The sequence below is a fragment of the Daphnia magna genome, linkage group LG7 (assembly GCF_020631705.1).
Source record: "Daphnia magna isolate NIES linkage group LG7, ASM2063170v1.1, whole genome shotgun sequence".
Taxonomy (NCBI): Eukaryota; Metazoa; Arthropoda; class Branchiopoda; order Diplostraca; family Daphniidae; genus Daphnia; species Daphnia magna.
The window spans coordinates 838,299-853,244 of record NC_059188.1 but is presented as its reverse complement, the minus strand read 5'-3'; the positions used below and the strand labels follow the sequence as shown (position 1 = coordinate 853,244).

Here is a 14,946-nt window from a genome sequence, read left to right as displayed (position 1 = left end):
AAATTGATGACTACACAAGAATGAAACAAGACAGCACCATTTATTATTGCTGCCTATATACATCCAATATCTCTGAGAACAATCACACATTGACGCCCTGTGTGGTTGAACTATACACAAAACTCCAACGATCCATTCGTTTTGAATTCGTTAAATGCAGCGCAACGTGTCCGTTATAATTATACACGTCGCTCAAGGTTTATACGGTTGTTTGACCGCACGTGATTTGAACTTGGCGCCAAACTAAAATGCGCTACATTGGTTGAATTTTAGTATGCGTATCAGTTTATGCCACAATTGGGCAATGGCTTCCTTTTTTTTTTCATGAAAAGAATTTCAACATGCTGCTGCTGTTCTTTACGAAACTAAATTACTGAGAAAAGATCATGGCGCCCGATGGCAAGTGGGAAAACGATTAAAGGACGTATATATTCTGTTTTGGTTGCAGCATTTCACCAAAGATGTTATTCCAATGGATTTGAGGTTGCTTTTATTAATCGGTACAGAGCGCATGACCGGGTGCAGGACGTTCGAATTGATTGTGACTCAGCGCCTATGGTAACCGCATTGAAAAGAGGAAAAAAAAACCTGCGCGGAATATTAATGACCCTTTCTTTATTTGAATTGATAAGCGACGACCAGCAGCACTATGGAGAAAAGACACTGCACTTGACGACCGTGGTAGCAATCAATTCAATCCATCTTATCAACAGTCTCCCATCCGGTATATCTTCTATAAGAGCATCTAAATATTTGCCTAATTTAGGGCTATTTTATATTACCCGAGGTATAATACACGTGTAGACACGCATGGGTGTGTAAATAAAACATCTGTTCATGTATCTATATACCGTATCAAATCAGATTTAAGACATTCGCAAAGATCTATAATAAACGAATGATTATGTTTGCAAACTTTGAAACATTCGCTGAAATCGATGCTGTGATGGAAAAGCTTCAGAAGATCCACCTGTCCCAACTTGATTTCAAAATTCACGCCGTAGCTTATGTTGTTACAGCAATACACCCGCGGCCGCAGTTCTCCTGATGCTGCTGTGCATATATATAGGTTATAACCATCATAATTTTTTAAAAAATCTAGGCCAGCAGGGATTTAAAGAGTCAAACAATATTCATCTTTTGGTTTTGATATTTATCACAGAAAATAGAACCCGGCCGGCAATGACTTTGCAATTGTTGAAGCCCATTAGTCCATGGTCCGCCGTTCCGCCTTTGTTGTTGCTCGTTGGCTTTCCACACAGTTGTCTGTGTCCTGGAAAAAGAAAAAAAGAAAATAGAGTTTCTGAGCGCATTATGCAAGGTCGATGTGTATGTGCTGCATCTGTTGCGCACTGCATTTCCGCGTGTTGTTGATTTAGGAGGCAGCCATTGTAACCATAGTAAACTGGAGAAAATTATATTTTTTTGGAAAAAGAGGTTTGAAGATAATTTTAATTGCTTTATTAAATGTAGCCTAATGTTCAAATGTTGAGGAAACATTTATTTAGAAAAATGACACCAAAAATAATAAAGTGTGAATATTAAGATGGCGTGCCAGACGCCTTCCTCGTTCAGTGTATTCGATTGCATATATAGAAATGGTGCCATATAAGAAAACTATACGAAATAAATAGGTGGTAAATCAATTATATAATAGAATTGATCTTTTCCTCTCTCTCTTTCGTGCCGATAAATAATTCAATGGGGCTCGTGGGATGCGAGAACAAACATCATCTGCTCACTGGCACAAACAATAAATAACGAATAAATAATTGAAGACATTTGATTATGGACCAGAGAGATAGAAAAACGATGCAGCACATCCACTGTCTCTCTTTGAGCTTCCGTTACATCAATATTTTTGATACTTATTACATGAATAGTCCAACAGAAACTATATGGGTGTAACTTTATATACTCGAAATTGGATTTGCTTTGAAAATTCAATTAAAACCTCGTTTCATTTCTTTTTTTTTTTAAATGACCTGCATTAAAATTAATGTGTGGATCACATCGTTAATCGGCGTGAAAACGTTTAGCTGGGCAAACAAGAAACGGAAACGGACTCGGCGTGCAGCTCATGACGAAGAAACTCGCAGTGGTGAACGTGGTCGTCGTTGTGGTCCCTGAACAGCCCAAATAAAAATGTGATGTGCATATTTTAAATCGATTTAGATAATATCTTACGTGTATTCGTCCTGGTGATTGTTGTTGTTGTCAAAACGGGAGGTCTTAGCTGATTGGCGATCGAACTAATCAACTGTCCCAGCTGCGCGAAGTAAATCTTCTGCTCCGGACGGCCTCCTTCATCTGATTGCGAACTCATCAACTTATTGCGGCCTGAATTTCTGGCTCGTTCGCCAACGATGGACGACCGCACAACGCCCACGGTGCTGGGCGAGCTGTAACCTCCCGGTAGTGAATGCACAGTCGTTTGGACGGGCAGCAAGACCAACGGTGTCACTTCAACTCTATATAATAGCATCCGCAAATTGCGCAAGAAATTTTAATGCAGGTTAAAAATAGAATAAAATCAAAATCTGTTTTAACGATTGTTTCAAAAGTATACACGCGGGTCCACGCAGTATCTCCTGTTACTATAGACTATAACAAACTACATACAAGGCCATAGTGTGTATATGTTAATCACATAGAACTCATGTGCGCACCGCTTGTATACTGAAAACAATAAAACAAATGCTGCATTTTTTTTCCCCTTTTTTTCAAGGGAACAAAAATTGTAATCACATCCACTATGGTATTACTAAAGATATATCGTGTAACGGCATTTCTGTATATATACATCTTTCGGTCTTTTCTTTATTTCGGCGTGAATGTATGTACAGTAGGTACAAAAGAGCCCATTGTTTTCTGTTTGGGAGTCTCGGTGCGTACTGCAAGCTTTGAAGAAATAAAAGCTGATGGCCATGCGCACTTTAAGGCGGTCTATATGGCGACTATTGAACATCTGCCGGTCGTTTTGTTTGGGCAATTAAGCCGCATTAAAAATATGTAGGCCAAACATTTTAAAATCTTATTTTTTCTTATTTCTTTCGGGCACGCAGTTTGCTGATTGACTTGCGGGGTTATACAATTAATATTATACCCCCCCAACTTTTAATTTTGAAATGAATTACCCGAGGGTTCTGGTTGGAAGGAATTGATTTGGATGAAGGACGTGATGAAAGGCCTGATCGACAGAGTCTTCTAATTCATCATCGAATGTGAGAATAACGGGCTCGTCGATCGGCAATCCTCGGCGACGTCGACACACGCCCGAGACGTTCACCAATTTAGCGCAAACAACCTGCCGAACAATTTGAATCAAAAGCCATCAATACAAAAATCAAATCAATTTCGAACGTAAATCTCCGACATGAACATACGCTTTTGAGGATAGTGACGGAAACCGTCGTTACAGTTGTGGTCGTTCTGGTGATTGTGGACGTCCGTTGAGCGTCGATTCGCGACACCATAAACATCGCATAAATAGCCAATAAAATCATCAACGATTGGCCTTTCATTTTTTTTAAATTATTGCTGATGTTTTTTTAAACTATTTACAAGATGTCACACTATTGTTTTTCACAACATCCGATAGTTGCCCGATTCAACGAAACTGAAATAGACACAATTGTGTTGGGCAAACTATCCGAATAAAACGGCCCGTTCGGTGGTATAGCAGTTGGACTAAATACGACTGTTGCTTTCAAAGTCTATATAGTTTGTTGAAGCAAAGATGACTGTGTTCCGCACTTCTTTTTGGCTTCGCGACGCTTTGCCTCGGCGATGGCCAACATCAACCGTATAAGACTCATCAGCCAACCTCTTCTTTTATATACCAACCCCCCCCCCCCTTCATTTTGAACGTTACGCAAGAACATAGCATCCAAAGTTCTTCTTATGTGCTACGTCACTCGACTGCTGTTGTCGTTCATTCTTGAAAAGAAAAAAAAAAAAAAAGGGGGAGGTCCGTTTGCGCAAGAGTCGGCAAATGCCCGCGAAAGAAAGCTATAGTCCCGAACATCGGGATTCTTTTTTCTTTCAGCATTGCTCGCACGTCCGCTCGTAGAGCAACACCTTGCGCCTTTAAAAATTTGAATACCGCAACGTTTTTTTTTAGTGTTCTTCTTACATTTAAATGCACATTTTTTGTTTTTCCTGACAATGACATGGCTGAAATTCAATCAAAAGCATCAAATATAATTCACCGAGAACCGTGTGCGTAAAATTGAAAGTGCTTATTATGTTGTGAAGAAGTACGCGTGTTGCAATGAATGTAAGACGAGTTTGCACATTAACTGACGTAATAACCAATAATCAAATATTCAGTCAGTCTTATAAATATGTCTGGAGTGAACTGTGTCGTTGTGGGTCAAAAACACTGCAGTCGATTTGCATATTACATAAGCCATTGATATGTAAAGAGTTGAGTGACCTCGTCTTTCTCACCTGACGATGCGTCTTTTTTCAAACGCATGAAAAACGGTGGGAAAGCCGACACGCAGAACAAAATGTCACCCGTCCCGAATATTTCCACTTTGATCAATTGTCATCCGAATATAAAAACCAAACCAAACCAAAAAAAATTTGATTCCCAGGAAATGTACGAGTCGTTTGGAAAACAACAAATAAAAACAAGCAGATGACCATTTCAAAAAAAATATATAGTAGTTAATGAAATGTTTGCATCTCCCTTCAGATTCTGGTACTTGACTATTTGAATTGATTTTATCTACATATACACAAGACGGATCGCTTGTGGCTGATAAGACATTTATTTCTGTTTCATTTTTTCGGGCATAGAAGGGACAGGTGATACATCTGTAAGTCCCTATAGCAAAACGATACAACTGATTATATTATGTAACATATACGGATATGTTTTCACGAAAGATTTTTCCCATTTACGGATTTTTGTGTGTGGGTTTTTGTATGCCGTCTGGCCTACGGCCACCGGGAGGATAAGGTATTACCTTATTACCTGACCTCGGATAAGGTATAATACATTATCCGAGGCCAGACGGCACACTTAAAAGATAGTCTGGCCTCTATAGCGGGAGCGCTATTACGTAAATTCCGAAGCCATCCGACCTTGAACTGCTGATGGGTTCGGGAGAGAGAAAAAAAAAGTGGCTTACAGGCTTTTAAAAATTGTGTTTTTTTAAATTTTTTGCTCATTTAAATATGTGCGTGTATCCGTCCGTCCGATATAATAAAAATAAATTGGAAGAAAGCTGTTTGGATTCGATTTTGGCGTATCAATTAGGTCAACGTAAAGGTGCGGCACAGAGGCTCTTGACACCTGTTGACCTCGACCACGACCTAGACGATGTTTTGTGGAAAAGCCTTTGCTTCAAAAAACAAAAACAAAAAAAAAACATGTAGTATCCCCCCCTATAATTTGTATAGTTTTCTGACAAGCGATTACTCATTTCACTTGATGCTGTCAGGCTTTTCGCTTCTCTCTAAGGCTTAGGCAAATCATTCAATGCCCAAAGGTTTGATTTCAACAGAATGGTTCAAGACATTCGAAACTGTTGCACTTAAACTTGCAGATTTGAAATTGAAATCCCAAAATCAAATAGCTAGTTTAACTTGGCTATTTTATGCAGTTGCGGTATGTGACGCGGCGACTCGCTTTCTGTATACAAACCGCGTGCAAAATAATCGGAATAAAATTCCATCAACGGATACGTATATAGAAAGGCTATATAGCAGCAAGGTGTAACCATAAATCATCCCGTCAGATAAGCAAGGGACGTTCGAGACGCTCGCTACAATGTCTATACCAAAACAAAGAAAGTCCATGTAATTAAATATAGTTTATTCTTATTTATACATATAAGGTAGCTATGATTGTTTTCATCCGTGTTTCCACAGTCTTATATATAGGCCTATAATAATACGACAACCGGACACATTTCTGATCGTTGATTTTGGAATAATTATGGCCCTTCTTCATCAAATGGTTCCCTTATTGGTTAAATCGTCTTCCTTTGAAACGATGAAAAGAACGGACCTGTTTTTACATGACGTTCGCAATTCCCAGAGACAGGTACACATTTTTTTTAAACATATGCAAATGAGCATGTGGACTTGAAAAATGAATGAAAAAAGCAACACATCAAATCGGAATCTTTATAACCAAATTTAGTTTTTCTGCGACTATCGATATAAAACGGAGGAATGTATAGTTAACGAGGGTCACGTGGAACAGTCGCAAAGCGTAATGGCTGACAAAATCTGAGAATTTATTGTCTATACTTTAAAGATAAAAAAAAAAGAAAATCCAATCGATTTCGTTTCCTCCCAAAAAGCAAGAAAAACAAGCGATAGAATCAGCCAAATGGGAAACGCGTGTGGAGAGCCGTTGACAACATTTGCCAATCACGCCAGTTGATATACAAGAGCCTCTCTGTCTATACAAATTCTCCCCTGTGTAGCTATCAACATAAAAGTGTTTTTTCTTTCTTCAATTCCGTCGACTAAATTTCTACTCCTTTCAATAAGACAACAACAACAAAAAAATGTCCTCTTGTATAGATACACGGCATGCAAATATACCGTGGTTTGGTGTTAACATTAACATAAAGCAATGGGTTGACGTTTGAATTTGCATACGCGATCGGGGTCTATAGCCAAACTTTTAAGCATTTTTTTTTTTTTTTTTGCAAGATGGATTGTATGGTTGATAAAATTAAAAAGAAAAAAAAAACCTAGAGATTGTCCTGCTTAGAAAAGTGGTCAGTTTCTTATCAAAAAGACATCGACCAAGAGGGCGATGCTAAGGTTCGTTGGGTATTTTTCAGCTTTTGGCTGCAACGTATTTCTTTCCCGAGTATAGGAGCGTTTATGTAGATAACGCCTAAAATCAGGAAACGATACCATCTTTTGCTATTTTCCCCAGAAGAGAAAAAAAAACAAAAGATTTAAATTCAGAAATCCAAGGAAATTTATTTAAAAAAAAGGGGGGGGGGCGAATTCGGGAATGCGGATGAAATTCTGGCGAAAAATGGGCCAACCGTTGGTATATACATAAATTTAAAACACGTATATACGGGATTAAGATAGTTATGGTTCATACCTTCCTATATATAGTTCACTTGTTCCTCAATATCAGTTTGAAATAACAGATTTTTTAAATTTTCGATTCCGTTTTCTGCGAGTGCAGTTGTCACTCAAAATTTAAAAAAATGGCAATCATTTTATTGATGCAAATGAGAAATAATAGACCATAATCATCCGCTATATTAACTGGAACGAATTGTATAAACTCTAGTGGCGTCTCCGAGGAGCTACAAACAAAACAAAACAAAAAAGGGAGACACGCGTTTTCAAACATTTCTCCCACTGTGTTATTTACACAAGGAGACGATCTTTTTCCGCAGGTGGTCGATTTGTTATGCGCATTCTGACCCAACGCCAAGTATACTGTATAATATACAGTTAGCGCATATTACGCCGAATCTTTTTTTTTTTTTGTTAAGTGAAAATAAAAGACCAGAATAATCTGCCCGTCTTTCGCTGGATCCCCCCCTACTCCGCGATTTCAAAACGGACCGTTGACCGCGCTTTTGTATAACAGCAGTTTGTTGCGCAATCAGACAGGTTGATCCAGCAATAAAACGCAAATGTTGGCTGATTAAAGCGCACAAAAAAATCAAATTGAAATAGATCCTGTTATAGCAAATGCGTAATTTAATTTCTTTCTTATTCTATATGCGATTTCCTAAAAGTGTATAACAAAATATTGCGCTATCTCATTCTTGTGAAACACGCAATTATAGCCTCCGGCCAATAGCAATATTTTATTCGTATAACGTCGCATTTTCAAACACGTTTTGACCTTTATCTACATACAGGATCTGCCGGAAAATGTCACCCAATAAATAATAGAATTTTACACATTGGCGCTCATCGTCTAGAACGGACGCAAACATCAAAAGGGAAAGGCGACGGCGTGCAGATTTGAACGAAGAACGTCTTGGTACTGACCGTGATGTAATCCACCGACGTGCTGGTGATCGTCACGAAGACCGTCGTGACGATCGTGATGTATTTGATGCGCTTTTTCAAGGCCAACTTCAAGCCGAGCAGATTGTGAAAACCCAGTCGTTGTCTGTCGGCTTCGTCCGACTGTTCCGCCGATGCCGACGATCGGATCGTCGGATCGGACGCGAATAAACGAGGCCCACGGGCGTGTACCCAATGCTCCGACTCCGGTCCTTGAACGGGTTCAGCGGTCGCTTCGATGCTATTCAAATAATGCGATCGGTCGGAACGAAACGCCATCCGAAAAGGAAATGGAATAAAATTGGATAATGGCGGATTATAGACGGACGTTTTATGCGTCTGAAGAAATTCAACGATAAAAAAGAAAACAAAACAAACGGAATGGTTCCTACCTGAAAGTTTTACTGGGCGATAGGATTGAATCAATTGAATCCATTTCGTCATCGAATGAAAGGACGATCGGATCTTCCATCCGGAAGCCTCTGTGTATTCGACAAGGACCCGTGACGTTGACCAGCTGGGCGCAAAGTCCGACGGTTGATGAGGTAATTAAAGCTGTGGCGATGGACGTCCTCGTCACAGTAGACACGATTGGCTCTTTCTTCTTTTTATGGCTCCATCGAACTGGAAAGTGGAACAACTTGCGTTCGTCATCTTCCAACAATTCACTGTCCATTTCGGTTGATGCTGGGCAAATGGTGTAGGGAAACGGACTCGGAGTGCAGCCCATCAAGAAAAAACTGGTCGTCCTTGTGGCTGTCGTCCTAGGCAAAATGTCTGTGAAACAAATTGAAAATGTTAGTAAAATTTCTTAATTTTATTGGTTTTTTGTTAATCAATAATGTTTGTTCAAATGTCATGGTATAGCCTACGCGTAAAAACGTTGGTGATGGTGACGTTGATGGACGCCCCCGGATTGAAAAAGGCGTTGCCTATTTTAGAGAAATAGCCCAGCTGTTTCCTTCTGGCTGATGTTCTAGGCATTGATGGTTCGAGGTTCGTAGGTGTTTGGAATGAATAATCGATGGGCCAATCAGATGACACGATCAAAGGTGTTGCTTCAACGCTGCAGAACAATGTCCGATTGAGTTAGTTACCTAGAGATTTCAATTGATTTGTTTCGTGGAATGCATTTACCGCAATGTTTGTGTGGGCATGAATTGCGAAAGCGGATGGAATGGCCCATCCATCATCAGAATGAGGGGCTGCTCACTCGCAAATCCTCGCTGTTGGCGACATCTTCCTGTTACGTTCACCAGTTTCACGCAGATCAACTTTAATTGATACACACAAATGATCAATCACGAGGATAAATGCCCAACTCTCGTCAATCATTTGCAAACTTACGTTACTAGTGAAATCAATTGTAGTGCTGATTGTTCTCGACTCGGTGTAGGTGGACGTCCTCTGTCCATCGACCAGCAACATCGTGAACAACTGCACGATAATCAACTGCAAAATGCTCTTCATTATTGAAATGAGCTCTTTTTGATTAAAAAGCCATATTGTCTTTTGAACTGAAATAATTTGATATTGAGTGATGTATCTACACCTGTCTTCTCCGGTGCTTTGATGCTTTCTGTTACTCGTATCGGTCCCTCTTTGCCCTTTTTATGTGTTGCCGATTGGTCCTCTACAGCCTTGTGTGTTGGTATAAAGATGCAGCACATTTTTGAATCCTATTGTTTTTCGTTTGAAGATATAACAAATCGTTTCTTTTTCTTTCCCGTTTTTATTCTTTTGATTCTTAGATATTATTTTTTTTTTGCGTCGTCATACAGAGGTTTTTATAGATTTTATTTCTGTCCTCTTCGGAACGTTTGCCAATTGGATTGAACTGATGCCCTATGGGATAAATCGTGTGCATAGCTGATAACAAACCTCGCGCGTGTTTAAACCTGATTGGGTGGTGACATTTCCGGGTCTTTGACACCTTCTTTTCAGCGCCATTCGACCTACGCAATGTTTCAATCTAAATACACAATCGAACGTATCTTTTTTTTTAGAAACAAATGTTCTTCCTCGGTACCGCGGGTCTTTCTGAAGTGGCGATATTTGATTAGCAAGTTGTATATGCACGCGGCTAAAACAACAAGTCGGTCTCATCATAAACGCAGTGCGTCTCCGTAATTCAAGTGGCTATTTAAAGAGCAATGTTCTTTCGGCCGCCTCTGCATTGTTTGCTTAACCCACAGTTCCCTACACACACATCCGTTTCACGCAGGCGTGAACGCACGGGAGTTCACAAAAGTTTCAGGTGTATACAGGACGGAGTGGGTCAGCGATTTTCATCGTTTTTGGAGAAACGAAGCCGCTCCGTTCACGTTCAACACTCAACATTAGTCCAAGATTTTTTTGCGTTATGCAAATTTGGTTTAAAAAGGGGTTGTTCCGGAACGTTAGATTGCGTGGGGCATGTCTGGGACGATTGGAATGGTTGGCTATTGTTTGGAACTCTCGATGGTGTCACCTCAAGCATTGGTGATTCCTAGAAATGCAATAAGCGAACAATAAAAGCGGTTCGAATAAATTTTACATACGTATAACCACGAGTAAGTTCAACCATGAGCTTTGAGAGTTGATTCATTTCAACTCTTCGATTAGGGTTGAATGGTAATTTATAAAGGAATTAATCACAGCTTTTTTGAATCAACATTTATCTCCGAGCGATCTATGGCTCCGTCTTACTGTACGCCTACCGTTTTCGGCTGATCCATCAACCGGGGCAACTGTTCAACGTTCGGGAATTCCACTGTTTAATTTCCTTACTCATCCGCATTTCGGAAGGAAACACAAAATTGTTTAAAAATGATCCCCGTTTTATTTTTTAAATGATTGTCCATCTGTTGGTCAACTTAATCATTTAGCAATTAGACTGCAATGTACCGTTCGGGAACCCATGGGAACGGGAGTTGAGCGTCTCGACACGTTTCGCCATCTAGCGCTAGATTTTTCATTACAATTCACGAACCATTCGCCGTTATTCGTAGTTCTTTAGGGGACACGCAAATTTAGCCTGAGGAATAACCGCTACCTTTAACGACTTACAGCACATGTGGCCCGTCTCGCCCCCCGCTGGTCCGTGCAACTGATGGCCCCGTCCCGTCAAACGAAAATCAAGATCCTATAACGCGTGTGTGTGTGTGTGTGTGTATACTCCGTTTACACTATAACACTAAACGGCAACCGCGATCGTTACAGATGTCAAGTGCGCTAAGTTGTGCCAAGACAAATGGAATTATCATATTTACAGTTTAACTGTTGTTAAAATAAATAAAGCAAAAAAAAAAAAAGAAAAAAACTAGAAAACAGCTGTTTTCGGACTTTGTCTCGATACGTTTCCGCCTCGCCGGAATGTAAGCCTATCAATTGTTTAATAGCCTAACAAGACGGGAGGGGAAAAAAATGTGATAGTATATGTATAAGAATGTAAGATAATTGAGTTTATTGTTATTGTTAGTGGTTTTCATCACAGCACTTTGGTCTCTGAATGTTCGTTTCATGTTTAAAATAAAGAGGGAAAATGAAATAAAAATTTCGGAAGGATGGAAAAGAATAAATAAATAAGTTTTAAATTAAATTAAATTAAATGGAATCAATTGTTCTTCTGTGTCTTAAGCTCTTTTAGCACGACGTGTATGTTAAATAGAGACGGAGGAACGAATCAGGTCCAGCCCCATCCATTCCGATCCGAATAAATCAAAACAAGGACTTCAATTATAACAATTCCCTCGCATAAAAAATTGCGATCAAATCGTTTTTGTTTTGTTTTTTAACATTCCATAATTCGTGCCGTGTATACTCATCAAACGCGCCTTCAAGAATTTTGATTGCTGGCCCTGTTCATTTCTTCCAGCTCGGCCTGTCGTTTCTTCCTGCCGTTGCAAATGTTGAACGGGAACGGCGACGGAGTGCACAGCTGGATGAAGAACGTCTTCGTGCTGATGGTGACGTAATACGTCGACGTGCTGGTAGACGTCACGACCGTCGTCGTGATCACCGTGATGAACTTGATTTTCTTTTTGAATTTCTTCTTCAATCCGAAGAAACCGAACCGGCCTTCATTGCCATCGTCATCGTCTTTCGATTCCCCATCGTCTTTCGACGAATGGATCACCGCTCCCGAACGAACGGATATCCTCCTGTTCTGGTTGTTGTTTGCATCGATGCCACTCCGTTCTTCTGCCACATCTTGCGGCATCGCCGTTGTTTCGATACTAATTTGTTTTGTATCGACGACCCAAATTTGAATTAAAAACCAAAAGAATACAGGAAACGCCGAATGTCGGCACGGCGCTAAAAATCAATTCAATTGTCGTCCTACCTGAAAATTTTGCTGGGCGAAAGGGCTTCGTCGATCGAGTCCATGTCATCTTCGAATGACAGGACGATAGGATCTTCCTCCCACAGGCCTCTGCGTAACCGACAGGGACCTGTAACATTAACCAATTTGGCGCAAAGTCCGACGGTCGATGATGTAATCAACGCGGTCACGGTGGACGTCTGCGTGACGGTAGAAAAGCTGACGAACGGCCGCTTCTTCTTCATGAACACGTGGAGCGGGAACTTGTTGTAGAAGCGCTCCTCCTGGTCAGTGCCGTTGATGATGGTCGATTCGATCCCGTCCAATTCTAGCGAACCTGCTCCTTCATCTTCGTAATCTTTGTCTTCGTCCGGTTTGCCGACGCGACGTTCAACGCCCATCCGGTTCATCGTCGGTGATGTGCTGCTACTATTTGTTAATTTCGCTTTAAGTTTGCCCCAAACGCACAACGAAGGCCCTACGCACAGGGTCACCATAAAGAGAACCACAATAATTTTCATTCTCCCCCGCTTTTTTTTTCTTTTTTTAAAAGTTAATTTTCTTTAAATCGATGCCGATCAGCAGCGATAGACGATCAATCGGGAGCACTGGTGAGTCCGCACTGTCAACACTGCTAATCTAAATATGGAAGGATGGTAGTCGATCAAGAGATCAGGCGGCATTTCATCATCGTGTTTGACTTTTGATTTGGTATACGACACTTAAAACGCACAACAGTTTCAATTCACAAAATGATTGAATTCGGAAATCGAGTTGTTGACGGAGCGACGCTGACTGAGAGAATGAACAGACTGACTACATCCAAGCTGAGCATTTATATACTGGTAAATACACTTATCGCAGACGGCGGAGAAGTTAGACGCCGCACAAACGGGGCGTCTCTTTTTTCCCCTATCCGCAGCACCCGCTTTGTGCAATGTAGCAAAAAAAATAAACAAGCTGTTCTTTTTTTTTTGTCCGTCACTCCGCTGGCCCGCTGATGGTCGTGGCTTATTCCGATGGAGGCGGAGACTTTGGATTTTTTTTTTTTTCATGTAAATTGCCGAGTTCAAAAGACTCGACGCTGTGCGGTTGAAAGAAAGAGAGGAAGAATAGTTGTGTGTTAGTCCGCATTATCTAGTAACAAACTCACCTGACTCGACAATTACACACAACGGCGTGTTAGTACGTGTGTACACTTCCGGAAATCAATCAAATCGGGTTAATCTTTCATTCGTTTTATTCCGTTTAGTTACCGCTGCAATTGTAAACACAAATCAATTAACAATTCCATAATCCAATCGATAATTTGTTTAACTCTCCTACCCTGTTTTTTTTTCTTTTTTCATCCATCGCCAAAAGCGGAATAGCTTTAAAAAAAAAGATATACGGCCGGTATCAAATAATTCGTGTCACACAGTCGACAATTACGTCATCATTTTTACACGTCCCTCTTCTTTTTATTGGTAAAAGGAAAAGACACATATATCCCCTTCTTTTCATCACCCTTCCCCCCCAAAAAAAATCCGTTAATGGCGTCTTCGTTCGCCATACAGCCTCCATCATAATAATCGGCTATTCAAATGTTTCCCCTCTCTAATGTATCGGGCGGTGTGTGCGTGGCCAGCCCCACGACACTCCCGGCGTACGACGTGAAATGATGATTCACGCGACAAGGCTATTATTTTTTTCACGCCACTTCTTTTTCTGATTGCGTCGATTCTTATATTACAACTCATATAACCCAACCCTTTGCTAAAAATAAAACATTTTCCATAATAAATCGTTCACGATTTCGATTGAAACTTCGGGCGCTGTATTTCGAAAAAAATCGCGATTTCTTATTCATACATTCTGGTTTGTTATATACCAGTTGGGACAAACAATGTACAAAAGCTTTTTAGCCCGAATTCGAAATCATCGGTATTTGTTTTAGCGCAACTTCTTGTTGTCGATTATCTTGATAACGCTCGCCATCGAAGACACCGCACAGTTCGCTGAAAAAACGTATCGTAGATTCCATTATTCAAATGAGCCGCGCTAAAGAAAATGGCGACGCTGTTTCAGTGCAATACAATAGCCACCAGTCATACACAATCATTCCGGCTGTCCATCACTGGACTTTCGCATACAAACAATATCCATCACTCATCCTGGTCTTTTCTTTCTGCCAACGACAGGTTGACAAAGGATGTGACCTCATTTCAATGAAAAATAAATAATAATTAATGAAAATATTGTTGTAGAGTCCCTGTGGTAATTATTAAAACTTACCAGGATCATACCTGGATTTCGGTGTAATGAAAAACAAAATGGCGCCCGTGTGGTTTACAGGACACATCAGGTGACTATAGAAATGATTTAAGTTAATCCAGAGAGAACCAAAGACGTTCGGAAATCAAAAGAAGTTGTCTAGGGACGTGTCTGAACGTGACCGTTTAAGGTGAGAGGAGGTAGGGGCATCATTTGTTGTTGCTGCAAACTGTGTGTGTGGTGACGAAACTGCAGCCTTTTAGTTTTCGGCAGGAGGTCATTTCTTTTGCACAGATATTTGCATATTTAAATCTTCGTCATTTTGGGTTTGATGAGTCATTTGCGATCTCCTGAACGACAAAACAAAAAAGATC

The 14,946-nt window shown here is 40.4% G+C and overlaps 3 protein-coding genes across 3 annotated transcripts; all 3 read right to left on the bottom strand.

Moving 5' to 3' along the window:
- Nucleotides 1-1,530: 1,530 nt before the first annotated feature.
- Nucleotides 1,531-3,817, bottom strand: LOC116927193. The gene is made up of 4 exons (XM_045177207.1): nt 3,387-3,817; nt 3,138-3,307; nt 2,188-2,471; nt 1,531-2,126 (listed from the first exon to the last, which is right to left on the bottom strand). Exons 1-4 carry the CDS (start codon nt 3,522-3,524, stop codon nt 2,017-2,019), a joined length of 702 nt encoding a protein of 233 aa, XP_045033142.1. The 5' UTR covers nt 3,525-3,817; the 3' UTR covers nt 1,531-2,016.
- A 3,981-nt stretch (nt 3,818-7,798) lies between these two features.
- On the bottom strand, nt 7,799-11,231 carry LOC116927099. The gene is made up of 5 exons (XM_032934089.2): nt 9,364-11,231; nt 9,154-9,290; nt 8,889-9,082; nt 8,409-8,793; nt 7,799-8,257 (listed from the first exon to the last, which is right to left on the bottom strand). Exons 1-5 carry the CDS (start codon nt 9,484-9,486, stop codon nt 7,918-7,920), a joined length of 1,179 nt encoding a protein of 392 aa, XP_032789980.2. The 5' UTR covers nt 9,487-11,231; the 3' UTR covers nt 7,799-7,917.
- Nucleotides 11,232-11,444: 213 nt separating this feature from the next.
- On the bottom strand, nt 11,445-13,142 carry LOC116927161. The gene is made up of 2 exons (XM_032934155.2): nt 12,341-13,142; nt 11,445-12,233 (listed from the first exon to the last, which is right to left on the bottom strand). The coding sequence occupies exons 1-2, from the start codon at nt 12,838-12,840 to the stop codon at nt 11,834-11,836; spliced, it is 900 nt and encodes a 299-aa protein (XP_032790046.2). The 5' UTR covers nt 12,841-13,142; the 3' UTR covers nt 11,445-11,833.
- Nucleotides 13,143-14,946: the final 1,804 nt, after the last annotated feature.